The 27,730-nt window shown below is 55.8% G+C and overlaps 5 protein-coding genes across 5 annotated transcripts; all 5 read right to left on the bottom strand.

Annotated features, from left to right (window-relative positions):
* Positions 1–990: 990 nt before the first annotated feature.
* GCG54_00008728 (putative GTPase-activating protein) lies at positions 991–4,517 on the bottom strand (the record flags this gene model as incomplete). The annotated part of the gene is made up of 2 exons (XM_045408689.1): positions 991–3,984; positions 4,077–4,517. Coding segments are annotated over 2 exons (3,435 nt in total), but the record flags the coding sequence as incomplete, so codon positions are not given.
* Positions 4,518–6,372: 1,855 nt separating this feature from the next.
* GCG54_00008727 (Protein kinase DC2) lies at positions 6,373–7,664 on the bottom strand (the record flags this gene model as incomplete). Its single annotated transcript, XM_045408688.1, has 3 exons — positions 6,373–6,700; positions 6,771–7,404; positions 7,481–7,664. The coding sequence occupies 3 exons, from the start codon at positions 7,662–7,664 to the stop codon at positions 6,373–6,375; spliced, it is 1,146 nt and encodes a 381-aa protein (XP_045266431.1).
* A 4,884-nt stretch (positions 7,665–12,548) lies between these two features.
* Positions 12,549–14,137, bottom strand: GCG54_00008726 (uncharacterized protein; the record flags this gene model as incomplete). Its single annotated transcript, XM_045408687.1, has 2 exons — positions 12,549–13,863; positions 13,953–14,137. The coding sequence occupies 2 exons, from the start codon at positions 14,135–14,137 to the stop codon at positions 12,549–12,551; spliced, it is 1,500 nt and encodes a 499-aa protein (XP_045266430.1).
* Positions 14,138–16,185: 2,048 nt separating this feature from the next.
* GCG54_00008725 (Casein kinase I-like hhp1) lies at positions 16,186–17,451 on the bottom strand (the record flags this gene model as incomplete). Its single annotated transcript, XM_045408686.1, has 4 exons — positions 16,186–16,202; positions 16,254–16,667; positions 16,727–17,288; positions 17,440–17,451. The coding sequence occupies 4 exons, from the start codon at positions 17,449–17,451 to the stop codon at positions 16,186–16,188; spliced, it is 1,005 nt and encodes a 334-aa protein (XP_045266429.1).
* A 6,902-nt stretch (positions 17,452–24,353) lies between these two features.
* On the bottom strand, positions 24,354–26,369 carry GCG54_00008724 (uncharacterized protein; the record flags this gene model as incomplete). Its single annotated transcript, XM_045408685.1, has 1 exon — positions 24,354–26,369. One exon carries the CDS (start codon positions 26,367–26,369, stop codon positions 24,354–24,356), a length of 2,016 nt encoding a protein of 671 aa, XP_045266428.1.
* Positions 26,370–27,730: the final 1,361 nt, after the last annotated feature.

Here is a 27,730-nt window from a genome sequence, read left to right as displayed (position 1 = left end):
AGTGGCAGCTTTCAGATCCGGTTGAGGAAAGTTTGTCTCAGCCGAGATACTGCTTCTCATCCAAAGGGAAGCGGGCGCTAGAATGCTTCCTGCTCTCCCTGCATACGCCAGGCCCAACGCGAGGGTGGTCCTCCCTGTTGATATGGTATCGTTAGCCTCATGGCCAACGCCTCTTGCACTGCAACTCAAAGATGGTGGCGCTGATGGCTTCTTTTCTCGCATCTTGCTCCTTCGTGATGCCCAGGCATAAGAACAATCCGTGCCCGCGCTCTCATGCCACAAGGTAATTGCGAATATGACGACGGATTCATTTCTGCTCATTCTGTCCATGAGAAGTCCGATCTGGGGCCCGGCGACCGTCTGCCCAGTCGATAGCGTTATGGCCAAATTTCTCTCGCCTTCCTGTCATGGGCAGGCACTCCATACCAGGCAAACCAAGCTTTGAGCGACACTTGCCCTCGAAACCGTAGGAAGGAGATTGCCTTGCCATCCATGGGGCTAAGCATGCTGGCCACGCGATTGCGCTGGCGAGCTTTTCCCCAATGTCGGTTTGTCGGGTCGTGTCCGCTGCGTGGGTTGCCTCACGAAGCTCAATGACTTCGTCATTCGCAGGTGTATGCACTGACGCCGTCAGGCTGCCGACAGTCAAATCTCTTGTTAATGACTGTATAATCTAGCCACAGAGGCAATTCAATCCCAATGGAACTCCTAGTTACAAGATGTCCGCAGGTATAATCACAGTCCCACAGATGCCTTCTACAATGCAGCAGGACGACGAACACCACCTCACTCCGGGGCCCGATTCTCGTACGCACTCATGCTGGCTAGCATCCCTCCTTTCCCTTGCGTGCCATCCACATCCTCCTGCCAACTGCCGCTCTTCGCGTACCTCAAAATCCCCCTTTCAGGCTAGCGATGTCCTCATGCTGTCTTGGAGACTCCTAGTTTGGATGGATCAAGTAAAAGCTGCATGCCTTGTGATGGCAACGATCAGCCCTCGAACTCAACAACTCCCTTGGCGTTCGCCTCGGGTCTGCCTGCGGGCTCAATGTCGACGAGCTGGCCTTCCTTGCCATTTCCGCTGGCACCGGCTTCGGCATCCGCGCCGTCAAGCAGATCCCGGTCTTCACTCCGAACGCTCCGTCTTTCAATGTCCGCACTTCCACTAGCCGTGCCCTTCCTGATACCGATCTCGACTCCGATGTCTGCGTCATCCTCTTCGTCCTCTTCCTTTTGGCCAGGCAAGGCATTCTTCTCCAAGTCCTTCTGCGCCTCGTCCATTCTTCTGCGAACCTCAGCAGCAACACGCATGCCGTCTGTGACAATGTTGTCGAGCACGCCGCGTAGACCACGGGTAGCTCCCTGGGCGGCAGGGTTCAATGCGGCAACAGGCGCACGTCCGAAGTTGAGACTAGAGAAGGTCGTAAGCGTAGATGTTGGTGTCGATACCGTTGGCAGGCCTTCGATGAGATGGAAGGAGGTTGGGAACGATGATTCGAAAAACTGTTCCAGAAGCTCGTCGGCGAGCACGACCATGCGGAAAGTGGGAAGTGTAATGTGCAAAGGATTTGAAGGATCCAGCGCAGCGTTTGCCGCCTCTGATTGTGCCTTCGAAACACGTCGTTGAGATTGAGCTTCAGCCGGTTGCTTCTCTTCTGGTGGCGATGGCAAGCTGTCTGAAAATTTCTTCGCCTTGGTCGGGCTGCCAGTGGGTGAGTCCATGGCAAGAAGATCTTCCTCATCCTCATCCTCATCCTCATCTTCATCTTCATCTTCATCTTCATCGTCGCCGATAGCGAAGGCGCCGTCAGTGTCCGCAGACTTGGGCTTCTCTTCCTTCTCCTTGTTGGTTTGATTTCGGTTCTGGTTGTGCGGATGATCGGGATCGGCGTACTCAAAGCATCTTCTTATGAATGCGCTGACGCTGCCCAGAAACTTCTCGTTGGTTGAAATACCGGGCAGGCTCGGTTCGGGGCCGTTGTTGCCCATGCCATTGGGCATGTTGAGTGTGAGGCTCGACGCGCTTGGGCTCAGCGTTCCCTCGAGACCTCGCCTTGACAGGAATAAGAGGGATTCAGAGATTCGCAAGATACCCTCGCGATCAACCTTGCCATCGCCATCGTCGTCGTATAGTTCAAAGAAGTATGTAATTGTGCCCATGATGTCTCGCTTGCCCTTGATACTGGCAAAGCCTGCGACGACGTCGGACAAAGTGAGCGCACCTGTGCCGCTAACATCCCATTTCTTGAACAGCAGTTGTATGAATTCGTGGTCCGCAGGCTCTGGGCCAGCGCCCCAAGGAGAGAGCAGTCCATTGTTTTGTCGGGGGCTGGTATAAGCGTTTCTGTCCTTGTCGGCAAAAGTAGTTCGGCGCGGGGTTGTGGGTGCGTCTGAAATGGCCCATTTAGCCATGTTGGCAAGGAATTCTCTGAATGCATCGTAATCCATCAGACTGGTGCTGGCTCCAAGCGCAACCCGTCCTTTCTCGACACCATGGTCAGGGCTATCGTCGAATACATCACGCGCTCTAGGCCGTGCGTTCTTTGCGCGCCGCTGCTTTTCTTGCTGGATGATGCTTTCCCGCTGTTGTCTCTCGTATAGAATGGTATAAAAGCGGTCGTATAACGCACTCAACTCCTCTGGGGCAAGAAGCTTGCTGTCAGGGCCCAAGTTTCGGATCGCCGTTCTCTTCGCAAAACTCTCGATATTGCTGAGAACGGCGTCCTTGTTCTTTAAGCGCAAATCGGTTATGCTGCCATGAGTGATGCCAGAGAACTCCTTGAATGCCACCACCATCAGCTCTTGGAACTTCGTGACAGCGCGCAGCTTGGGATTCTCAGATTTGGGATGCGCCGACTCATCGAGACGTGCGAAGTATGTCTTGAGGATCGAAATGAAGGCGCCGTCATCAGCCGCATCCAAGAGTTCCTCGCCGTTGATCCTCAAGATTGCTAGACCTATTTGGAACAATACCTTGGGGCCCTCGACGAAGAAGACATCCAAAACTCGGAAAGCGAAGACCAGAGGCATGGAGTTGACGTAAAGCGATAGGAACCACGGCAATGAGACGACGGAAAGCTGCACATCGCTCTTAACCAGGTGTTCCCATAAGATCGGCATTGTCTTCTCCACGAGCGACTCAAAGACCTTCTGATCCAGAAGCGTGCCGTACATGGTCGTTGAGTAATATCCTGGAACCAGTCTGTCGCATAGTGAAGACAACAAGAAAAAGGCCTGCGTCTCCGACATGTAGATGAGCAGCGCCGCTACGACAATGTTCATGGCTTGGCAGTAGCCAACGTCAGGATTGACCCAGCTGTAGGCCGTCAAGACTCGTCGGAGGCGACCTATGCCTTCCTCGCTCTGGAAGCCGGGGTATTCTGGAAGACTTCGGTTGAGGTCCTTTTCGATCTCGTCGATAGCGAGAGACTCCTGACCTTCGTACTTGGCCAACGTGTCGTGGTAAAGCGTGGGATTTTCAAGCCTGAGATATATCGATCCGGAAGTCAACTCCCAAGTCTCACCTCTCAGACGGTTTGGCAGACCAACGCGGATGAGCTTGTGGAAGGTGGGCTGTCGAATCAGCGTCACGTTCCGACCATAGTCGCGTAGGTATTCAGCCCATAACCGCATCTTGGCTCGGTCGCGCAGCTTCTTTGGATCTCCAGGGTATCGGAACATCATTCCCAGGCCGGCGTCCGGGGGTCCTATGTTCTTCTTATCTTCCGGGCGGAGGAGGTACTCAGAGTAGCACTCATTGACGACCTTTTTGTACTTGGACACGTTGCCGACGCCGGCCCTCAGTCCCTTCTTCAAGCCGTCGCAGAAGCGCTCGCAGCCTTGCCGGGTGCCAGCAAGGTGTATCGTGATCCTCTGCTCCCTGTTGTCCTTCTTCTCCTTATCGGCGGCCTCCTTGTCCTTTTCCTTGGACTCTTTATCCTTTTGCTGAGAGATACCATTCCAGGTCGTAATCGCCAACGCAAACTAGGAGGTGAAGTGTCAGTTGAGAGTCCTTGCGGGGGAGAGCACGGACTGCCGGCTGTCATTATCTGAATCTGGGGTCAAAGAGAACCCACCTGGAAAGTCTGGCTATTCAGCCTCTCGACGCGCCGAATGGCGCAGAGGGGGAACGTGAAGCCATTTCCGCTTGGCCCTCCGCCGTGTGTCTGTCCCGTAAAGGCGGAGCTTGTTGAGGTGCTGGCCGACTGGACGAAGCTGGATGGCGTGGTGGAGAAGCACATGTAGGACTCGGAGAGATGGAGCTTGCCGGCGTAGTGGTAGCCTCGATCGTGGTCTTTGCCGCCGTAGACGGCATTGGCGGGTGGGATGGTCAACTCGGCATTGATCTCGTACAGCGGGGTCTGGGTGCTGGGAAGGCGGAACTGGTTCTGGAACAGCGATGCCTTGGACGGGTTCTTGTCGGAGTTGGTGAGGTTCAGCCCCTGGGTCGGGTCAATGAACTGCTGTGCCTTCTGCACGAGGCTAGATAGGTTCAACATGCTGAAGCCGCTGTACTCAGCTTGTCATGTCGGGGGGCTGTCGTCGGAAGGGCGATGGAAAGAGGCTCGGTTCCCGCCGGATGGAAACTGGATGGTCGGAGTCGAGGCGAGGCGAGGTCGACTGGTTGCTGACCTGAGGGGCAGGTCCCGACAGAAGAACGAAACTCTCGCCGGTAGAGAAGTAAAGAATGTTTGTAAAGTCGCAGAAAGAGTAGCACGATATGGCGAAGGGTCAGTCAGCTCCAAGGCGACGCAGGACTTTTATTCGGCAGCAGGGTGGAAGTTGTTTGGTAGACAGACAATTGGATAGGGTGACGGGAAGGTAAGAGAGCTGTGCTAAGCGTGAGCCGGGACTGGAGCTGAATGCAGAGGAGTGGATAGTTGGAGGTTTCCCGCCAAGACCACTTACGTTCTGAGGGTCCGGTACGTACTTGCTGCTTCACCCTTACAAGGCACGTTAGATACTACCAGCCTGCCTACCTACCTAACTGTAAGGTATGAGGCGCTCTCCGACCACCAGCAGTACTGGACGCATTTCAGGTCGCGAAACCTTGACAACTCTGCCTTACCACCTTCCAAGTTGCCTGCATCTGGTGTCTGACAATGTCCGAACACCCTGAATCTCATGATCACCTCAGTTGCTGCCGGACACTAGGACTAAGGCACAGCGGACATGCAGCGAGCGGCACCCAATCCGGCAGTCCCCTGCAGAGGGGTAACCCCTCTACACCTTAAAGTACCTTATCCGTAACTCGCACATCCCGCTGGCCATTCTTAGGTACGGGTACGCCATTTGACACTCCACCTCCCTCCCTCAATAACCCCATTTGTCGCTAAGGTAAGCTTGCCTTGCTGCTGCAGGTCATTCATACCTTGTGGTAAGGTAGAGACGTTAGTAAGGCAGCACGACAGGTACAGATATTCTCTGGATGAACCGGACAAACCCCCTTCCCCAGATGACAGTTCTGTAGCCCAAGACGTACCTGACCATGCCGATACACAGCAGGTACCTGTGTGCTATGATATCATGTCTGCTGGTCTATCATCGAGGCCCCTTTCAAACGCAGCCGTGCCTTCCAGTCTCCCTTTCATAACTGCCTCGCATTACATAGAGCCCCAGACCCTAACCCCTATCGCCATCAACCCCACCAACGCAGGGGAGAATGCATTGCCCAGTCCAGGTGACGTGAGCGCGCCGCCATCACCACAGAGATGCCCATGCCGAGTGCCATCCCCGTCTTGGCTAGCCCCCAGAGCGCTAAGACACCCGCCCCGTGCTGTCACATCGATGGTCGAGGTGTTCACGGGATGCTTTGGCGACCCGTTAAATGCGCCGAGCTGTTGGGTCGTACACATCGTAGTACACAAGCGCACGAGCATCAGAGTACTGTGAATACACTGCTCTGTCAACTGGAGACAATATCTGCAGATGGGGCACATCGCATGGCGTACATATGTCTATTCATGGTCTTTCCATCCCATCTCTTTCGATGACAACTAAGAGTCTCTCTTCGACCCTCGAACCCCGCTCCCTCGCCGCCTCGCAGGCAGACAACAATGCTAACGCCGTTGTAACCCAAAAAACAGAATCCAATAGTGCTTATCCAGGGCTTGACCAGCAAAAGTTCCCCCTGTGTCCTTTCGCACCTCTTCCCCTTTCCTGGAGCCTGAAAGCCTTCCCTCGTCAAAAGTTCATGCTCTCCTGAAATGGGCTATGCATACTCCTCCTCTTCGCTGCGCGTCACAAGTGCATCCGGTACATCCTTACAAAGTGGTGTATCATAAATGGCCGTAAAACGAAATGAAATGTGGAAACAACAAAAACATAGACTCCCGGCATATGAATTCGTACGACCGTCACATCAGACTGTCATCAGAAATCCTTGAAGTACTGATCGTACTTCTGGACCATGTCTTCCGTGTACGTTTCCCGCTTGCCGTCATCTTCGGGATAAATGTCGAAACATTGTGCGTCGCCTGGATATCGAATGGGCGGAATGATAGGACCACGGACCCTCCGATGGTACAGATCATCCCAGTTGACTCCACGGAAGAAGGGATGCTCTTTGACCTTGGCGGCTCCTCCGCTGATGTTGCCCAGTCTTCGTGACCGATCTACGGTGCAGAACGCTCTGATGAGATCTTGTGCTTCGGGAGATACTGGCGGATCGTGCGGGAACATGACCGGCTTTTCAACGATTCTGTAGAATCTGTCAGCAACTGCAGCGAACGCTCCCAGTCCACATCGCTGGTCGGTAAATAGTGGCTTACTGCTTGTAAATCTCGATCGGGTTCTGGTGCCAGAACGGAGGGTAACCCGTCAAGAACTCATATATCAGAATGCCCAGCGCCCACCAGTCCACCGCTGTCGTGTGGCCCTTGTTATGGATCACTTCCGGCGCGAGGTACTCGGGGGTGCCGCAGAGCGTGTATGTCTCGGTTGGCTGTCCAGCACTGTTGCTTAATCTCTTTGCGAAACCAAAGTCGACCAGCTTGATGTGACCATCCTGGTCTAGCAGCAGGTTCTCTGGTTTGAGATCGCGGTATGCGACTCGCCCTTGTTGCTCGTGCAGGTACTCAAGCACAAGGACAATCTCTGCAGCATAGAAACGCGCCGTCTGTTCCTCGAACCGCCTGAACTTGCGCAAGTAGCTGAACAGCTCGCCGCCAGGAACGTAGTCCAGGAGCATATAAAGATGGTCGCGGTCGGAAAAGGAAGTGATGAGGTTGGTAATAAAGGGGTGGCCAGCGACGTCGCTGAGGATTAAACGCTCATGCCGGACATGATCAATCTGCTTCAGCTTGATGACTTCGGTTTTCCTCAATATTTTGAGCGCAAAAACTGTGTCGCGCTCCTCCTCTGTCGCATTCGCTGGTCGCACGAGACAAACACGGGCAAAGGTACCTACAAGGGCGCAAATCGTCAGCAAACGGGCTCCCGAGACATGGCTACATGTAGAATGAAAGACAAGCAAACGCACCTGTGCCGAGCGTCCTCACCACACGGAAGTCTTGCGGAGTCAACTTGCGATTCGCAATAGGACCAACTCCAGCATCAGCATGTTGCTGCTGCGCCTGACTGTGTCCAGTACCGCCCATCATCTTGGAAAGTCCTCCTCCAACCTGATTAGGCAGGGGATTCGCGTGCGCTACTGTTGCCGCCATATTATGTATTTTCTTGTTGATCGCCGAAATCCCAGTCATAAAGGGTCAGGGGTATCTAAGGGCTGACTGAGAGAGTGGTCGCTTGCTTTCTTCTTTCGGAATCACAGCGCGGCGTCCATCACGGCCCGGGGAGCTGGCCGTTGAAGGAAATGGGACGAATACTCGCGGTGTGTTGGTAGAAGGCGAAGTAAGCCGGGGAGGTCGGGCGTTGGGGGAGGAAGAGAAAGCGAGGTAAGTAGGTAAGTAAGAAGGTAGGTAGGTAGGAACAGCGATACGGGAGGTGTGTCCGTTTCGTGTCGTCAGTGGTCAATTGGAAGGGCTGGTTGGGTGGAAAGGGGATCGGTTCGGATCGAGAGTCGTCTGGGGATTCGAAGAGTGGTTCGGGAACGGGGCGGGAGGTCTGACAGATGGGCCGCGGGTCGGTCGTGTATACTTTGTATGCAAAGTATGGAGGATTGGGTTGGATGTGTGTGATATTGGGGTGTGTATCTTCTTCTGGGTCGAGTGGTGGAAGAGAAGAGGCGGTCTTTGAGTCTGAGCTGGACCTTTCCTTTCACCTAGCACCTGGGCTTTCTCGCTTTCAGGGAGTCGACGGGGAAACCTTCAGATGAAAGGGCCGTGGCAATGACGAAAGCCAGCAGACCAGACAGCTACTTACGGTAGGAGCATTTATGGGGCTGACCAGGAGGGGAGGGGCAGGCGAGGCGTGTGAAGGGCTCCTTCCCACGCTTTTTCGCACCCGACAACACGGGGGGCCCCTTCCCAAGAGGGTGGATGCCTTTTCAGTGCCCTGTGACGGGTGTGATGCTTGCTCATTTGCACCTGGCTGCTCTGTCTGCACCGTCCCGGTCCCGCCTTCCGCTTTGCGACTCGCACATTAAGGTAAGTAAGTACCTTATTAAGGTAAGGTACCTAGGTACGCAGTGAGTAACTTCCACTTCACCCGCCATACCTTAGGGTAACTGCCACACCACAGACCACCATCACCCGCCTCAGCAAACGGCGCTGCTAGGTATCTTACCTCTGCTCCTCTCCTCCTCCTTTTCCTCCTGCTTCCTTCTTCCTGCAGATGCGCTATTGCCTGCGGCGGGTGCGGCGTCTACCTCGGTATCAACCCGCGGTCTCGCCGACAAGAAGCTACTGGATCGGGCTAGCGTTATGCGCCGTCCGGTGTGAATCCGGGGCAACTGCCCAACTGGCAATCCGCGGTTTCTGCGACGGTGCAGCGCGGTGACATTCGACCGCAGGCGCTTCAGCTGGAACTCGGCAAGACCACGACGTGACTGCACCTGTGAACTAGACGTCGACCTGACGTGGACACTCCAAGTGGATCTTCCTCTTCAGCCACGGTCCCACGGAGCCTGTCCGTCAACATCTCCCCACATGGCGCCCCTGCCCCTTTTTCTTCTTCTTCGACCGTCGTCGATACGTGCGGACACCCAGACCAGACCAGCACTCAGCTCTCTCATTCTGCAACGTTCGTCAACAGCACCGACCAGCCAGGCATCTCTGCTTTGTCCATCGCACTGCAATCGAATTTCGAGTCTCACCCTCCTGCGGTCTCCCCGCCATTCTCTGACGAGCTGAGAGACACGAAGTACAAAAAGAATCCGCCACTAGAAACCCCTGCCAACGACCTACCTAGGTCACAATGCACATAGGCCTAGACTGCCTTCTTTCCGCCGTCTATTTCGTTTCTATCCGCAGCATCTTCCCACTTTTGAAGAAATCTCCGAAACCCTGATGCGCGCAAGGACTGTCAGCAATTTCCAGCTGCTCCGAAACCGAAAACCAAAACGAGCGTTCCGTCGCCTCTTCCAAGCTCCGTTATTGCAACATAACGTCGCCTCGCCTCAGCTTCTCCCGCCCTCTGACCGCCTCTCCCTCCGCCTTCGGATAGCGCACTGCCATACGGCGAGTAGCGTATCGGAGGTCTCACTCTGCTGCAGCGGTGTGTTGCCTCCTTCAACAGCCAAAACCTGTCCATCCGCCCTGCGAAAGGGAAGGGCGGAAAATGTGGCTCGACGATGGTCCCGGAACCTCGGGTCCCCGATCTCTCCTAGATGACAATGAAGGTTAGACGGGAAGAAACTCGACTTTGACTGCGCAAAGTCGGAAACACGCTACAGGTGACGAGGCGTTGCAGTTGAATCAACCGTTACGATCCAACATTCTTTGACGGCAAGACATCAGATTTACTTTCACACAGGGCGCCCATCAGTCAGACAGCCAGCAAGATCTCCTGCATTCCGTGCGGCGGCATCGAATCCGTCCCGCGGGGGAGGCACCCAACGACAAGCGAAAAGAGCCCAGAGGCCTGACACGCCTTGCATGCAAGCGACTCTTATCGACGCCTATGACGCAACACATCGACCTCCACGCCCGATCCCCCAACTCATCCCACCTCTCGTGCCCACTGCCAATTCTCCCATCCCACCTCGTCCCATCCCGCTGACTGCATTATTAACCTACCAGAACATGCTTTTCCCGACTCGCAAATCGAGCCGCCTGCGTGCCGTCTGGAAATGGCCGTCCCGCGGAGCAGGACGAAATCCGATATTTGCTTATGACTTTCTTTCGTCGATTTCTCGTCATGGCTGAGTCTAAAATTACACCTTGACAAGAACTTTTTTTTCCTTTCTTCATGGCTGGCCTGCCATGTCACCACGCAGCGTTTCTTCTCCCAGCAAGAACTAGGGAACTTCGTCAGCTCAGCTCGGCCTCTGAACCGCATGAGTCGCGCCCATGCCTGATTGCGGCGAGGTCTTATGTCACTTCAGCCCCCAACGAACCGTTTGTCACCCGCCCAGAGAGCACATGCAGACGGAAGTATATCCTCCCAGCACTTTTCACAGTCCCCGGTCAGCAGTCAGTCGGTCGGTTCCCGGCTGCCCAGGTTGCAATTTTTGCAGCCCCCATTCAGCATGCAACTCGATTGGATCAAGCTTCGGTACGGATACTCGACAACATATTGAGAGCGGCAGCGTCCCCATACCTCATTCCCGAGGATCGCGGGTTAATGACTAAGACGGCCTTGTCCTTGTCTCTTCAGCCATGCGGGCCTTGGACGTTTCGAAAATTCTTTGATGCCCAGGTGGCTTGCTTTTACAAGTTTGGCAACTTTCCGGGCAATTGTCGGATTTACCAACGCCTTGCGCCTTACTCAAGTTGAGGCTTGTGCCGTGCAGATGAGCCATGGCTGGGCTGTAAAGATGCAACAAGGACCCTGCTCAACTGCCGTGTCGCCCTGCGACAAAATGCCTTTCTCTAAAGGAGAAAGACCTAGGTCTGTTCGGGCTACTGTCCTCCGATTCAAGATCGGCCTCAAAGCCCGAACGCCTCGATTCGTGGTCGTTGATCCAGATCCCGTCACAGGTTACGAGATGCCAAGCCAGCAACCAGTCTGTGTGCAACAAGTTTACAACAAATCTTTTGCTCCCGCCGAGACGCGCGGTTATCAGACCGCCCGGGTACCCGTGTGGACTTCGGGTTCCGCTAACCGGGTGAAGAACTCTTTGCAGCAGCACTGCCGGCCGGACTCGAGCACCTCGGAACTCGGGGTCCAGGTCCCCCCTTTTTTTCTTCTCTTTCTCTCCCGAACCAACTACCTAGGCTTGATGTGCCATAAGAACACAGCTCACTCTTTTCCGTAGCAAGGTTATTATACTACAGGGATGGGCAGCAATGCGCACGCGACCTATCCCTGCGCCCATCGCACCCGGTAGCCTGGGAGAACCATACATGACGTGGTCTAATGCGCGACAGAAAAAGAACGACACGACGACTCTCTCACTTGCAGAAACGGATTTTTGACTCGCCACCCGTGCCATCCGGATATGCCACTGCCACTGTTTACCCGGCTTATACGAGGCGTCCATGCTTAGGAGTAATTGTCCTCGTGACTGGAGCTGCCATGTTATTGCGCCCACGTTCTATTCCCAATCCATAGCTTCAACCGACCTGGTCCGTGGGCGGTTTACGAAAGTTCATTAATATAACTACTTCACCCGGTGATCCACAAAACGATTGCGATGGATTTCCTTGCCGGCAGGTCATTACATTTCTGGGTCTGCTTACCGAAACTCTCGATTGTCCTCACTTCGTAGTGGAGTTGAAGTGGCTTAGGTGACTTCGTGTTTTGTATGACCAATGTGATTTTTTGTTCCGACACAAGTTGCGGGAAATCATTCAACGAGAGCATCGTACGTACCATGGGCCGTCCAACGATGAGTTGGCTATGACCTACACTCCCTCGTCGAAGACGTCAATAAAGCCTGCGGAGATGAGTGACTTGTAGCCCATAGGGTTGATGGCTGACGACCTCAGTCAAGCGGCGCGATAGACGGGTTATTGCAATGACACTATGTACGCCTAGGCACTCAATAACTCAAGCTAAAGAGTTGTCCTTTGTAAAGAGAATGCCTATTTTTCCTCGGCTACAGCGACTACTTTTCGTAGTTACTATCGTCATTCTCGTCAAATTCGTCCTCGTCGTTATCGTCACTGTCGTCCGTGAAATGAGTAGTTGAGTTCATGCCCAGGAAATATAGTCGTGCATTAGGCGGTCTATTGCAAAACCTGGTCCGCCACGGCAATGAAATAACTACCATCCGCACGAGGCACATATTAGTCACTGGAGTCAGATATGGACAGAGCTTCATCTTAATCAACACTCCACACTGTTGTGCGATCTCAACATAAACTCAATTGCTATATTCACGCTCTGTGCTTGTATCAATGCATCGTCGCGCCTTTACAATGCCCCTTCTTCTCCCAATCAGCCCCCTCTTGTCTCATATCGTGCGACTTCTTCCGTCGTGTATCTGTGTGTAAAAAAGTAAAAAAAAACAAGTAAAAACTCATCAACAGGGTATCAAACCGCCCTCACTGGCTGAACCACCAAGCACCAGCGCCCACGGCAAGCAGCGTCGTAAGCACCAGCGCGCCCTCCTTAGTAGACCACAAGAACATGCTCCAGCCGGCGAGAACCTCCTTCCTTCTCGCCGCCGCTCGCCGCTCCCAGGCCTCAGGATCAATTGCTACTGGCAACACAAGTCGAGGGTCTGAAGTACCGCTCGCCTGTACCGCGCCAGTCGGAGCCAGCTCGTCCTCGGTCAGCAACGGCACTGCTGCCCTGAGGTACACGGCTCTGTGGTCTGAGCTGCGGACGACGGGCATCGCCTCGTACGTCTTGACATCGATCTTTGCCTTCTCCTTGGCCCATCCGGGGACTTCAAGGAACAGAATACGGTCTGTCCAGCTGGGGTAGCGATGGGGAGCAAAGAACCACGGCACGTCTTCGACGCCGTCGACTTTGAGGCGTGTGTCGTCCACGGGCAGTACTTCGTACTTGTATGTTGGAGGAAACTTGACCTCCGCCTCGCTCATGCCGTGCAGTGTCCTGCCAGCTAACCGCTCTCGTGTCAACTGGTCCAGGGGGAAGAAGTGAGAATAGAAGTGCTCGCTCTCCGGGTCGAGACTCGGGAACGTCGCCATTGGCGGTGGGCTGGTGGTGGAGATTCGGTAGTTGAGATCGCCGCCGACAAAGAGGTGAGAGGTTGGCTTGAAGACAGAGATGTCCTGCAGGCGTTGCTGAAGGGCCAAGCTCTGCTCGTGGTGGTCGTCGTGCAGAAGATGCACGCCTTCCTCGCCTGCGCCTTCTGCCTGGCCGTCTCCAGCTGCGCTGAGGGCGTGCTTCTTCGGGCTAAGAATATTATCGGGGTTCTCGAACGTCATGCTGCGCATGATGGCCGCCCAGTTTGCATTTCTCCTGGGCAAATTCCACTCCATGGCGGCAAGATGCGTAGCCACGAATGTGAGCTCTGTCGTCTTCTTTCCGCCATCTGCGGCCTTGCCTTCGTACAACACGCGCAGCGCCACGGCGCCCTTGTTGCCCATCTCCGCAGCACCAAACCCGACCTCGGCCTCCTCCACGCGCAGGATTGCCTCGGGATTGCGCGCAAAGAGCATTATTCCGGTCATACCGACATTGCGAGCGCGAATGAGGGTGTATGGTCGCACTAGTGGCGCCGCGGTAGGCTGCACCGTGATCGTGTCGTCGTCGGAGGGAGCGTTGTCACCTGCGGATGTGTATCTGGTGGCAGCAATGTTCAGGGCTTCCTCGTATCGGGCAAAGTACGGACTCAAGAAGTATCCGCCGATGAAGGAGTATGACATCGGAGCAAACTCCTGCAGAGAGCTATGGAACGTCGTCTGTCAGTTCTCGATCACGTCTTTGCCAATCAAGCTTTGGGCGAAATCGGGTGGTCACGAGGGCATGCAACTCACAAGACGACGAGGTCAGGGAGAGCCGTTCCATTCTGCTGGAAAGCTGTGTGCAGATGAGATGCGAAAACGGCAACATTGATAAAGTTCTTGGCGGCATTAAACGTCAACATGAACAGGTCGAGCGTAGAAGGCGCCATCTTGACGGCGGTTGAGGTGGAGTTGACGTCGTCGACAAGGGTAGCCATCTGTGTCGGAGGATGAAAACGCCGATCACGGTTGACGACGGGTGTTCTCCAAATGCTCTGGGCTGTCTGTCGTTGGCGGGTCGGCGGGATTGTAGTTGGCGCAGAGATCCTGGACCTTGGCTGGGCCGCGCTGGCTTTTATCCAATGAAGCTGCTGGAGAGTAAGCTTGGATGGTGCTGAAGTCGCCTACGTAGCTTGCCACTAAGTGGAGGTACAAGTGCCCGAGATGCTCTGTACAGCCACACTGCACCCAACCTGTTTCTGGATGTTGGTTCGATAATGGTGACGATGATGAAGCTTGGGTTGCTGTTGCTGAATAGTCCTAGCTTTGGTTGGAAGGTTTTCGGCGGACACTTGCTTCAGCACTCCTCACGGGGCAGGCACTGTCTTCTTTCCGTGACTTCTCCTGCTTCTGTTGAGTCAGACGCGGCAACAGGCGTCAAGCGAGGCTGCACCTGACCTGTACAGCCTCCTTGCTGATCTGACCGCTCTGGTGCCCACCAAGCTATCTACTCGCCAGATCTAGACCTCATCTTCTCCGCGTCCCGTACATAGCGTCTTCTCCAGAGCGGGGTCAAGGACCGAGTCCTACTTTACTTTGCCCCGAGCAGAAAATACGAAGTCGGTTGCAGCCAACTAGATGCCGTGGGCTCAGTCACTCAAGCATTGATTGTGTGTGAATGAGCCTGCTTACCCTTGCAGAGCAAAGTCCTAGTTGCATGAGATCACCGTCGTCAGTACCTCAACATGCATACACCGCCCCAACATCACGCAGCAAGGGGGATATCCAAAAATCGCGCGACAATTTGTAAATTGAGAAGCTACCGTGCCGTGTATTGGTTGGTTCCATCGCATCTTGCCGACCTGCCACAACTACCCGTGCCCCGCCTCCACCAACTGATAAGCTTGTCAAACCATTCAGGTCTACGGGTGATGAAGGCGCAGTATGAAGAGTCCCAGCGCCATTGTCTACGGGTGCCCACACACCTTGTATGACCGGCGATAGAACGGTCATCTGAAGATAGTGAGCCATCGAAGACTGTGCTGAGCTGCCTCCAAGAGCTCTTGATAGTTGCTGTGCATGAGAACGCGGCATCGCCATCGTTCCCACGCATCCCGCGAGCAGGTGTCAAAGTCCGAGTCCCCAACCAACCAAATCAAAAGGAAAGTCAAGGAAAAACGATTTCAAGTCTCCCCATTAAGTTTTCTTGCGTCGCACTGTTAAGATGTCGGTTGCGACTCGTACGTCGTTCGTATTGTCTCGACACCATCCACAGCTGCCGGCCCCTCGCAATGTCGTCCCCTTCCCCGTGATACATCCCCAGAAGCGGGCCTCGACGCGTGATTGACAATGTGCGAAGCCATCGAATAAAAATCAAGTCGTAGCGCGCGTGACCACTATAGAGAAGAAAAGGAAAGGAAGGAAATTGACCAAGGAAAACCGTCGGTGAAACGCAACTCCAACGCATCGACCAGGTGCAAGATCTAGGACCAAAGCACTCAGAGTGGTGTGGGAATGTCTCGCGGAGCGACCCGACGACAGCACCTCAGAAAGCAAGGTACTGGACGTGCCGTTCAAGTTCTTTCTGCTATAGACACCAATCCCCGAGGTCCGGTAGAATGCCAGACGCTTTGAAGACGGTTGCCTCGTCACGAAGAACCGAGCCATGTAGAGAAAAACAACCCAGACATGTCGAAGAACGAATTTGAGAATGCGTAAGAAAAGATGGGAGGTGCGACGGAATCGCATGGCAAGGCGTATCATCTGAAAGACCCTGGTGATGAGCAGAACCAGTACCAATCGTGATGCTTGATAGCCAGGCCACGGAAGGAATGAAACCAGTAAGCCGGTCAAACCATGCTCCCAGAAGATGGGTCGATGTGTGTAGCTGTCGTTGTCCATGTCCATCTCGACAGGCGAGATTTCAAACCATACGGCGCGCTTTTCAAGGCCGAGCGCACACTAAAACATCGTCACATCCAGTCGCTTCCGCCAACGGCACGCTTGGTATCCGGAATGTTAACATCAGGGCCAGACCCTGGTTCAATCACTTCGTGGCACGGCCTGTGCAGATTGTCAGAGGTGTTCGACCAAGGTCAACAACGATTTACTCACCGGCAGTAGCGGCGTTGGTGCGAGAAGCGCGAGCCTTCTCATCCTCCTCCTGAGTGGCTCCAGCAGCCTGAGCAATGGCCTGGGCGTTCTTCTGGTACTTGTAGACGGTCCAGTCGAACACGTAGTCATACTGAAAGCCCTCGCGGACGAACAGATCACGGAAGATCTTGCGGAGGTAGCTGTAGTCGGGCTTGTCGTCGAATCGGAGGGAGCGGGTGTAGTTGAGGTAGATGGCAAACTCGTTGGGGAAGCCACGGCAGAGGACCTCGGTGGGGGTGGTCATCTTCTTCTCCATGATTCTATCGTACTTCTGCTTCTTGGTGGCAGCCTTCAGTCCCTGCCAGGGCAGAGATCCACGGCAGAAGTAAAGCATGACGTAGCCCAAAGACTCCATGTCATCGCGGCGGGATTGTTCTGATAGTCATTAGTCAAGGTCAAAAAAGGTCACGGTTTTGCAGGACGTGAGTACGTACCGACACCCAAGTGGGTGTTGATGGAAGCGTAACGAGCGGTTCCAGTAAGGTTCTTGTTCTCCCTGTAAGGGATATGGAAGTGCGTCTTGGGGTCGCGGTACTTCTTGGCCAGGCCGAAGTCGATGACATTGACCTGGTTTCCACGCTTGCCGATGCCCATGAGGAAGTTGTCGGGCTTGATATCACGGTGAATGAAGGACTTGGCGTGAATGTACTCGATTCGAGAAATCAACTGGTCGGCGAGCAAGAGGACGGTCTTGAGAGAGAACTTTCTGTTGCAGAAGTTGAATAGGTCCTCCAGACTGGGGCCAAGGAGGTCGAGAACCATGGCGTTGTAGTCACATTCGGTGCCGAACCAGCGGACGAAGGGGATGCCAACACCGCCAGCAAGGGATTTGTAAACTCTGGCCTCATACTCGAGTTGGGGGTGCTTGGCCTTGACGCTCTCGAGCTTGATGGCGATCTCCTCTCCGGAGATGATGTTGGTGCCGAGGTAAATATCACCGAACGAACCGGAACCAATCTTGCGGCCGATACGGTACTTGTTACCGACGCGGAGATCCTGAACACGAATCAGTTACGATGCTTGGGAAAATTGCAGAATGTGCGTGGGGGTTCTTCAGACGCCGCAAGACGGGGCTACCCGACAGGACGTCCAGCCAGAACGCCCCGACCGACCTCTGGTTCTGCAGCCTGATAGAGTGTCAACTTACCATGGTAGTCATCTTGGCTGATAAGAAATAGAGGCTTCTTTCCGGAGGAAGGAAGCAATTAAAAGGGTGGGGTTGGGTGTCGATTGACTAGCGAGATCGATATCCAGCGAAAAAGCTGTGAGAACTGGAAATAGAAATGTCAGCGTTGATGCATGAAGAAAGAATAAAAATTCTTGGAGGTGTGACGTTAGGCTGATGGAGAAGGAGGTAGGGAATGTTGAGTTGCAGAGTGGAGGAGGCTTGGAACAGAGAAGGGTTGAACAAGGCAAAGCGGAGCCGCCGCCAACTACGGGCGGTAAACCCGAGGCTAGAACAGGCAGGCAGGCCAGGCCAGGCCAGGTAGGCGGAGGATGGCCGCTGCTTCAACCAGAAAGACAAGTCCGAGAACGGATTCATTGTCGGTGATGCGATCGAGGCAAACGACGCAGCAAACATGGGAATGAGAATGGCTTACCAGTTGATTGCTGGTGGGATTGTCTGGGTGTTCGGAAGCGGTGATGGCTTGGTATGTATGTAGACGGAAGAGCTCGGTGGTAGGAGGTACCTGTGACGAAAGAGGCCAACGGGTGGGAGTATGTGCTGTCGAGACGGAGGAGACGAAGAGTTCGGATCGGACTGGCGGTGAGGCTCGAGTCGGGAGAGGGATTTCGTGGTAGACGGTTGTTCGAGTGGGAGCCTCTCCAACGAAAGCCGTGTCCTAATGGGGTGGACAGGTCGAGATGTTGGCAATTTGCTGCCTTTGCAATCAAGGGCTCGAGAAGAGATCGTGGGGTGAAGGAGGAAGAGAGTTCAGAGAGGAGAGGGAGAAGGGGAGGGAAAAGGGTACCTTAATGGGACTGGATGGGAGCCCAAAGTGGAGGCGAAAAAAGGCAGGAGGGCTGGCGGCGGGCAGCGGGCGGCGGACCTGGGACGGGGGGGGGGGAACCACTGAGGAGCAACCTGGCACTGCACTGAATGGGTGAGAGGTGTACGGGACAGGGACACCACACACGGAGTGGGTGAGGTGGTCCGGGCTGGGCTGGGCTCTTTTTTCCTTTTTTTATTTTTTATTCCCTCTGAGGCGGGCGGGTACTTGGTCAGGCCAGCCCAGGCAGGGTAAGGTACGGTAGCGTCCCGTCATTGTTGTCCCGGTCGCTTAAGAGGCCGGAGCCAAGGTACCTTCTTACCTGAGGATGGTGCTACCAAAGGAGTTCCCGTCCCTTGGACACCACCTTTCGAATGGAAATACTCCGTAAAAGACGGGATACGTGACGATGCACGCCATTTCGGCTGGGTAAAGCATGTGCCTTCTCTCTCTTGCTTGGTGCGTCCTTCCTCCTCCGATCATCATGATATCTCAGCCGGGCAGGCGGTGCCGGTCGCCAGGTACCTTCCCGGCGGTGCTTGCCTTGACTTCACGATTCCATCGGAAATGCTGGGCTCTTGGTGGAAGGACCGCATCTGGGGGCAGGTGGTCCTTCCTTCGCTTGTCCACCTCTGCTCCTCACTGTCTAGCCGGCTATCTTAGCTTCCAATTCCACCTCGCTGGGCTCCAGCAATGATTGACTGGTGGTCTGTGGCCTCAGCCAGCCTCTTCTTCATCACTGTCGGGCAGCTTTGATCTTCTTTCCCTTGTTGCTGTCAATCTCGTTCCAGGTTGCCGTGTCGGCCATTCCATCTGAGGCACGGCAGAGCAAAGGGAAGCAAGGCAGGAGGAATAAGCAGGCCAACTTACGACAAGGGCACGCCCTGACATCAGCATCAACATCAACACCACGCTGCTGCAGCCAACCGACCACCTCAAACCTCAGCCCGGCCTGATCAATTAGGTGCTAGTCAAGCCCAGCCAACACTTGCCAGCTCAGCTCAGGTCAGCTCTGCCAGTCTACCTGCCAGCCAACCAGCCAACCAGCCCGCCTTTCCTTGGAGAATCGATCAGGCATCCTGTATCTACCTTGGGTAGGCACGGAAAGAGGATTGCGAGTGGCCTGGCCAAGCATCAGGTCTTCGTCATGCTATCTCGCCTCTCCTGGAGCCATCTCGACATTGCAACAACGCACTGGCCACGCAATTCAATGCAATGAACGCATTTCCACCAGACGACGACGGGGAATACCTGGACAAGACATTGGGCCCTGGGCAACCCATTGAACCCAAGGCCCACGGTCCACCCCCGTTACTGTTCCACCCCGCCAAAGGGGGAAATTCCAAAGCCTGAGAACCAACCTAACGACCACCCCAAGAACATCCACGAACCCTGTCTCCCTGAACTGCTTTCGGAACAACAGTCTGGAATTCAGGGAACAAACCCGAGATACTTCACCCTCCGAGCCTACACTACGCCATTCGGGGCCGCATCAATGACACGGAATGATGCGAGAGGGGCGACAGCGCCGCCGCGGGATGGACCCTGAATCCCACCCATACCTTTCCGCTCTCAACTCAAAGGCCCAGCCCGCAACCGCGCTGCGCTGCAATCTGGGAGCGCCCTTTCCCCGATAGACGCGCCCTTGTTCACCGGCCATGTCCCGTCGTTGTCAGGTCTCCATCGCAGCCAACAGCCAACAGCCTGCTCATCAAATTCCACTTCGGTACCCGCGAATACTTTGCCGCAACGTCAGCGACAGCTACAGTGACAGCTTAGCCCGCGTATCCGGAATACATGCAGGGCGCGAACCAATTCTTCAGGAACCACATCCACTGCGCAGGCCTCTCGCAGACTCACACGACCTCCCGCAAGGGCGAAACATACATGTGCCCTTGCGAATCGTCACTGACCATCGACCTTGACCCCGGAGCAGTACCTTGCACACGACCTACCCGCATCTTCAACGTCAATCTTGGACGCTCCCAATCTGCTGGCACAAAGCCATCACGATGCCAATTTCCAATACGGCCCGGCATATTACTCCAGGACCAATATCAACCCCTCACGTATCGTTCCTGCCGCAGCTGCCACCGCTTGCTCATCCCTCAGGTGATGCAGCTCCCGCTAAGGTAGGATGCACTAATCGCCCGCCAGCGGGAGCCTCACCGCCATTAGTCGATTCTGCGCTGCTAAATGAGGACGCTCGAACTCAAATGTGAATTTAGAAGTCGGTCAGGAGACCCCAATTCAAACGTCTCTCAAGCCAGTAACACGATTGGGTCGACCTGCCAATTCCAAGAAACGGATACCTAGGCCTCGTTCGTCCGACCTAGCCATGGAGAACAGACAAAACGAGGTGGTGCTGCCGACCACCGTGCCATCATTGACGGTACGGGGAGCTGAAGCAAGCATACTACCGTACCGCTCCCATCCGTCATGCAACGACACCCTCTCGGATTTCGCTGTGCTGACGTCCGAGATATCTAATCCCAAAGCCAAAGCCCCCTGTTTCTCCCCCTCCTCATGGACCAGCAAAGGATCTTCGACAAGGGGCGGCAACAATTGATCTTCTCCATGGCCTTCAACCCCATATCTGGCGATACACAAAGCAGACAGAAGCCTGCGATGCAACCGCCCATCGCCGACCGCATCTCAGCTGTGTAGCTCACTCGTTGCCTTTGCTCATTATTATTAGAAGTGTCAGGCGCCGGAGCAGCAAGCTGTGGCGTCGCATGGCTAATTGGCAGGGAAGCCATTCGACGGCTCCCACGTCACTCTCACCCCAGACTTCGCCAATGGCTTTGACCACCAGTCAAAGGGGCAGGAGAGACATGCTGGAGCTGGTCTCTGTGCCTCACAGTCTGAGCACAGGAGGCCAACAGCTCGTAAGCTCGGCGCTCCCTTAACCATGATTTTGGTTCCTTCAAAATCCAGCTTTTTGCCCACTGATGACCGGCAACCACGACTCAGACGTCCGTACTGTCGACCCCTGTCAGCTGTCTCGCGGTCGGGCAGCAATCCTGGACTGCGATCCCTAGCCTCTTGCGCAACTGGAATCGTATTCCGTGCATATTGGGTAATTAATGGAAGCGCTGGCTCCCGGTACGCCCTGCCTTGCGGCCCGGCTGACACCGAGATAACTGTATTTCCAATTGCGAGTTTGAGCATGAATTTCAAAATAACGCAAGATGCGACCGCTACAGTATAGCCTCGTCAACACGGGTCGCTCATCACTCGAGGATCGCTTGAACAGGACATTTTTCTTCTATTCATTCGGCCAAACTCCGATTGTCGGTTTGGGGTATGCATTGTCGCAGAGGTAATGGTGCTGTTGCAACTATCTCAGCCCACTCGTCTAAACTCGGCAATCGGCGTAAACGAGGTAATGAGGCGGCCTCCAGAAGACTGAGAAAAGCGTCCTGCGGATACGCTTCTCGTGCGCCAAGCCTTCATTCCTGAGTGAGCTCGCTTCCCACCCTGGAAACTGCAGCTCGAGTGCATACCGAAGTCCTAAATTAAGACGTTCGAGAAAGCGGCAGATGGATGGTCATGGTATTCTGGAAGCTCACCGCCGTTGGCAGCGCTATGGGTCTTTGATACATTGGCACCGCACGAACGTATCAAAGAGAGAGACGGTGTGAGAGTCCGTCTCCATAGTGTCGGTTAAAAAACGTCACTTGCCCTGCTCGGCAAGCCAACGGACGCTCTCCCCAGCTTTGTCCTACCGTCACTTGAGACGACGGGCATGTTCAGGCTAGCAGAAGCGTAGTCCGCACCCGGCCGAAAGCCGACCATTGCTCAAGATTGAAGAAGCCTGTCATCGAAGCTTCTACTAGGGTATTTCAGAAGCTCAACGCCAACGCCGCCCGGGCAACCGTCTCTCCACAATCCTTTGGCGTATATGCATTCTCTCCATCTATCGAATCTGCTCGAGGAGCTCAGCAGCTCTGACGTCCATTGAATTCCTGCTGCCGTGAAACACATAAGCCAAAGGGTCCGGACAAGCAGCATCAGAAGGATCACAGTTGTACCGCAACAATACGCCAGTCGCTGCCGATGGTTCCAGGACCCCCGCAAAGCCAAGCCATTCCGAGGTCAGAGTATCGTTCAACCAAAGGTCGATGTGCTTCTAGCCAATGCCGATCGCTGTCGGATTTTCCGCCTCGGCCAATCCACCGGCGGCGTCAACTTCACGGAGGGGGGGCACTCTACCACATCAGCAACACCGATCCGCTTGCCCTGGTTCGCCTTTGGCTCCGAGGGCTGCTTGGCGCCGTGCTCACCGAGTCTGCGAGTTGCCTGATTTTGCCTATTTCCAGGCGTCCGCTCCAGAATGCACAAGTCACAAGATGTCGGCTGCATGCCATTGAGCTGGATGACGGGAACACGTTGGACCTAGCACAGCAGGCTGCACGGGTTTCACTCGCAAGATCGGCCATCATAGTAGCCTGACTGAACATCCGGTCACTCACTCGTCACAGACGCCAGCTCGCGGTTGACGCGCTCGCGCCGCGACCGCGCAAATGAGTCGAGAGGCCCAGTTTAAGCGTGCATCCGGATGCTGACACACGATAGCCGCCGAAACGGCCCTGACCGCTATGCGCTTTTCCTTCTCCTGCCCCTTCAATTACCCAAGCCCTTCTCTGGTATGTGGCTTTGGGGGAAGGCCAACCCGCACCCCATGTCCGGTCCCGAGGCCTTGAAACGCCGTCGGACCATCCCACATTATGCTCCGGGCCGCACTGCAAAGCCATGAACGCTTTCACCACCCTTACCACCCTCCGGATCCTCGGTAGAATGGAGCTAAGGAAGACCGGCCGGGGGTCCTGGCCGAGTTTACGACAACCACATCTGTATTTGACATCGCAGGCTGCCGCCGAATTTACCTGCACTGTCAATAACCTGCTGACCAAAGACGGAGTTTGATCATCCACAAAGTCTTCAGCAGCAAGCAACTGCACACAGTTGTACCCAGCATTCCAAGTAGAAGCGCAAGAGGCGAAGTTTCGTCATAAAGCTCCATCTACTGTCCATCGATGGCAAATCCCCTGACTCGAGTCTTGTCTCCGTCTCGGTCTTCGCCCGCGCAGGCCGAAACTTGAGATGAACCTTACGACACACGACACACGAATCCAAAGGTTTCTTTCCCATCTTCCCGTCCCCAGTGTGTCTTTCCTCTCGATTACCCGTCTGCACGCAGCGGCATGGAGCCTAACTCCACATCGATCCCAACGTCAATTGCTCTCGATCCCGACTCCTCGGTACTACATGCTTGGTCCGGTTCGGCATGGGCTTGACCCTGCTCCCGTCCCGCGCGCTGCCACCACGTGGTTCTGCACGAGTAGGGTGCCAAGATCCCCTGCCGGCGATGCCGCCAGATCTTGAAATGAAGTAGGGACACATATTCTTCAGGAAGTTCTCATAACATCTTGGAGCTTGACTTACTACGTGCGAACGCCGGGCATCACTCAGTTCTGAGCGGATTATTTCCTTGGTATTTGCTGGGTGAGATTGAATACATTATATTATGAGTAAATGCTAGTGGCCCCGCGGAGCAACTCAACGCGACTATCGCGTCAACTATAGAAGTGGACTGTAGATTAGCACCCTGATGGATCCTCAATAGCCCTTAAGCTGGTGCGTGTAAGTTTGCCTCTCGGGGACTGAGGTGTCAGGGCAGCCGCCTCGACAATATCCCTGAGGCGCGCGCGTCGATCTGACCATCGTCTGACACGAATGCCGGGGCAATCCTCGCTTTCCTTCAGACTTGCCGCCTTTCGGGGCCAGCGCCTCGTCCCATATATCGTGACCCGTCCAATGCTTCCGGCAATATATCTGCAGCGTCGAGTGCGTATCAGTCCACAAAGCCCTGGGAGATTCTGCTTTGCGTCCCGAGTGTTCGTCTCGCGTGTTGTCCAAGGCGTCCTCGCCTTCCTTTCTCACGTGGGACGGGCAGGCACATCGGGATTCTCACGAGCGGCCTGAGGCGTCGTCGCGTACGTTGCTACAGCCGTCACCCTTGTTAATCACTTGACTCCAGCTCCCCAAGGAACTTTGACGGTGGTGCTCACGTACGCTGTGAAGGGGGCGTGTAGCCCTGCGGCGGCGACTGCGCCTGGGAGTAGCCGTACTGCCCCGGCTGCAGCGGCCTGCCGGACGGACAGCCGCGGCCAAAGCCGTAGCCATTGCCGTACTGGTACCCCTGCTGCTGGGGGTGGTAGCCTTGCGGCGGGTACTGGGTGAAGTAGGGCGGGCGGTAGCGGTGCTCCTGCAGGTACGGCGCGATGGTCTGGTCGACGAAGTCGGTTGTCTTGTTGAGCAGGTTGCGGACGGTGGTGCTGCTGAAGAGGTTGCCCGAGGGGGGCTTGGCGGGCGGCGCGGGGTGGTAGTTGGCGGGCCGGGGCGGGGGCGGGCCGTATGGGTTCTGGGGGGTGTTGTTGGTGAAGCCTTGCTGTGTCGGGGTCGAGGTCCGCGGCGGGAGGGGAGGCGGGGTGGTGTAGCTTTGAGGCCCGTTGACGTAGGACGGCTGGGGGACCGGGGGTTGCGGGCTGTAGGGGTATTGTTGCTGCGGCGGTGGGTGGTTTGGGTTTTGGACGCCGATGTCTGCGGGGGAATAAGGGTATGAGGAGGAAGAGGAGCCTGTTGGGTTCGGCGAGAGCGGCCCCGTTGATGTTGCGTGGGACGAGGCCGGGGAGGAGGTGGCGTTTGCCGGGCGAGGGAGAGAGGAGATTGCCTGGTCGTAGGAGGGGGGCGGCGAGGCGTAGGTGGATTGCTGGGGTTCTTGAGCTGTGGATGCTGCCGGGCTGTGTGTTGCGGACGAAGCGGTGCTTGGGCGGGCGTAGGACGGCTGCTGCGGGAAGTAGGACCCCAGGGGGAGGGTGGGCGGCAGCGCGGCCTGGACCAGGACGGGGCTCACGGGCGCGGCAGAGGTGTAAGCTTTCTGTGGGGGAGCCTGCGAGTATCCCGTGGGTGGTGAGATGACGGCGGCGTATGGGGTTTGCTGTGGCGACGGGGCGGTGGTGGCTCCCGTGTGGACGGGGGAGAGTGGCGTGACGATCGCCGTCGAGGGCGCCGTTGCGGACACCGGCCTTGGAGGAGAGGTGCTCGGCGGGCGGGGGTGGAGCGGCAGCGTCGTCTGAGCAGCACCAGCGCCTGGGGACGGGTGCCGGCCTGGGCTGACCGGACTGTGGGGCGGGTAAGTCCCGGCTGGTGGGATTGGGTATGTGCCGGCCGGCGGAATCAGAACGGGGGAGGTTGCGGTGGGGACCGGGACCGGGGGCGGGGGCCCGGTTGGCGGCTGGGGCCGGGAGATGTTCAACGGCGCCGGGGCCAGCTGGTCCGAGTCGTCATCGCCTTCGTGCGCACCCTGTTGGTCCAGGGGCGGAGGCGGCTCCGAGAGCACGGTGCCGGCCGGCGGTGTGCCCCCTGGCGAAGCCCCTGTCGCTTTCTGCTCCGGCGAGGGCTGGGCTGAGCCGGACCCAGTCTTGACGATCCTCAACGGCTTCACGGAGAGCATTTCGTCCTCGTTTCCGTCTTTGCCAGGACCTGGTGGTGGTGTCGAGGCGGTAGGGGGAAGGGGGTCGTCTTCTAAGAAGAACCCCCACGGATTCGCCTGCGGAAGCGGCTTCTGCTGCGCGTCGCTCGCGCTCGGCGACGTACTCGTAGCCCCGGCAGCGGACGATGGCCTCGCAGACTGGGGCCTCGCAGGGGCAGCGGCCTCGGCGGGCATTTCGAATACGGGGAGGGCTGCCGCTGCTGCTCCATTGTGGGTGGCGGATGACGATGACGTCGGTCTCGGTTTCGGGGCTTGCGGGGCCTCTAACTCGGCGAGGAATTGCTGCTGGGGCGCTGGGGACGTCGGTTTCGGGGCGGCGGCATATTGCGGTTGTTGCGGCAGGAAGAAGTACTGCGGTTGTTGCGGCGGTGAGTATGGCGCGTAGTGTGGTTGTTGATACTGCTGCTGCTGTGATGGCGATTGCGACTTTTGTGGTGGTGGCTGGACGTAGTATTGAGGTTGCGGTGGTGGTGCGTAAGGCGCATAACTGTGCTGTTGTTGCTTCGGGGGTCCTTGGCCGGTGCCCATCTTTGCCTCTCTTCTCATCTGTGTCTCTCTCTCACACACACTCTCTCCCGGTTTCCTTCTCTTGTTCCTCCTTCAATGCGTTGCCGGCGTGGGTATCTGACGCAGAAAGTCCTTTCACAAGCGCAGCTTTCCTGGTTGATTTTGAGTTGTAGAAGATGAAAAGAAAAGTAGGGGTAACGAAGAGAAGAAAGCTTGGCTTTTTCGCGCGGGATAAAGCCAAATTATTTTAGCTTCTCAGCCCAGCCGCAGCGCCGCCGCCGCCTTCTCTTGGCTTAGCGCAGCTGAAGGATTTCGGGTACCCAGTTGGGTAAGTGAAGGTCTTCAATGACGAACCGACGAACTGGCTTCCTTCGGACTCGGACGGCCGGGGGGCCAGCAGTTCCCAGTGTCCAGTGCACCATGAATCCACTATGCGCAGCGTTTAGGCAGCTAGACAAGCCTTCCCAAAGCGCGCGCAGCAAGCCACGGACACGGGAAGATGCAGGGGTTGGAAGGGGGAGATTATCGTGAGTTGAGTGGGTGGAGTGGCCTTGAACCCAGAAAACAACCCCATGTCTGAGCTCAGCCTTCTTTTGCCTTCTCGCCCCCGTAGGACACGTCGGTGTGCTGGCTGCCGCTGCTGAACCTGCACTGCAATCTTGCTGCCTGCGTGCGTGTTGCAAATCCAATTTTGTTGCTGCGGCCTGCTGTGCCCTGGTTTTGTTTTTTCTTGCCAACGCGGGATTGGCGGTGGGAAAGCAGGAAAGCGCAAGAGAAAGCGAGCGGGAGAGGATTTGGAACCGTCCCGGCAGGGAGATGATCATCAGCGCATGCCGTCACGGGGGAGCTGTGTGATTGGGGGGATGAACGGGTTCGTTTGGTGCTAGGGCTGAGAGAGAGCGTGGTTAGCGGCGCAGCTTGAGGCGGGGATGGCTGCCCGAGCTGAAAAGACCATGCTGACGGTGTCTCTGTGTGACGTGACGGTGAGTGTGCCTATGTGATGGTGATTGGATGTCTTTGGCAATAGATTGTGATCTTTTGTGGTTTCCGATTCCTTCCTAACTACTCTATATCAATATTCCATTCGTATGCAGTGTACGCATACACCTCTGTATCATGTTGGTCTTGATAAGTGCTCCTTCTTTTGGCGAGTCAGTTGAAGACTTAGCACCTTACATAGAGTCAGGCCTTGATTTGCTGTAGTCGCGAAGTTGTTTGCTGGGGGTTCCACGTTAGATACGGGTACGGCACGGCAGACCGGCATCAGCAAGGGTGGTGCTATTTCCTCAACCTTCACTTCCTGGCCGAATGCCCCGACCTCCCACCCGCCAATTGTCCGCGGACTCGGAGCCGTCTTTCCGCATGCTTTGCCGGCTGACTCC

The sequence above is a fragment of the Colletotrichum gloeosporioides genome (assembly GCF_011800055.1).
Source record: "Colletotrichum gloeosporioides strain Lc1 chromosome Unknown consensus_30, whole genome shotgun sequence".
In the NCBI taxonomy this organism is placed as follows: Eukaryota; Fungi; Ascomycota; class Sordariomycetes; order Glomerellales; family Glomerellaceae; genus Colletotrichum; species Colletotrichum gloeosporioides.
This window is presented reverse-complemented; position numbering and strand designations above follow the sequence as displayed.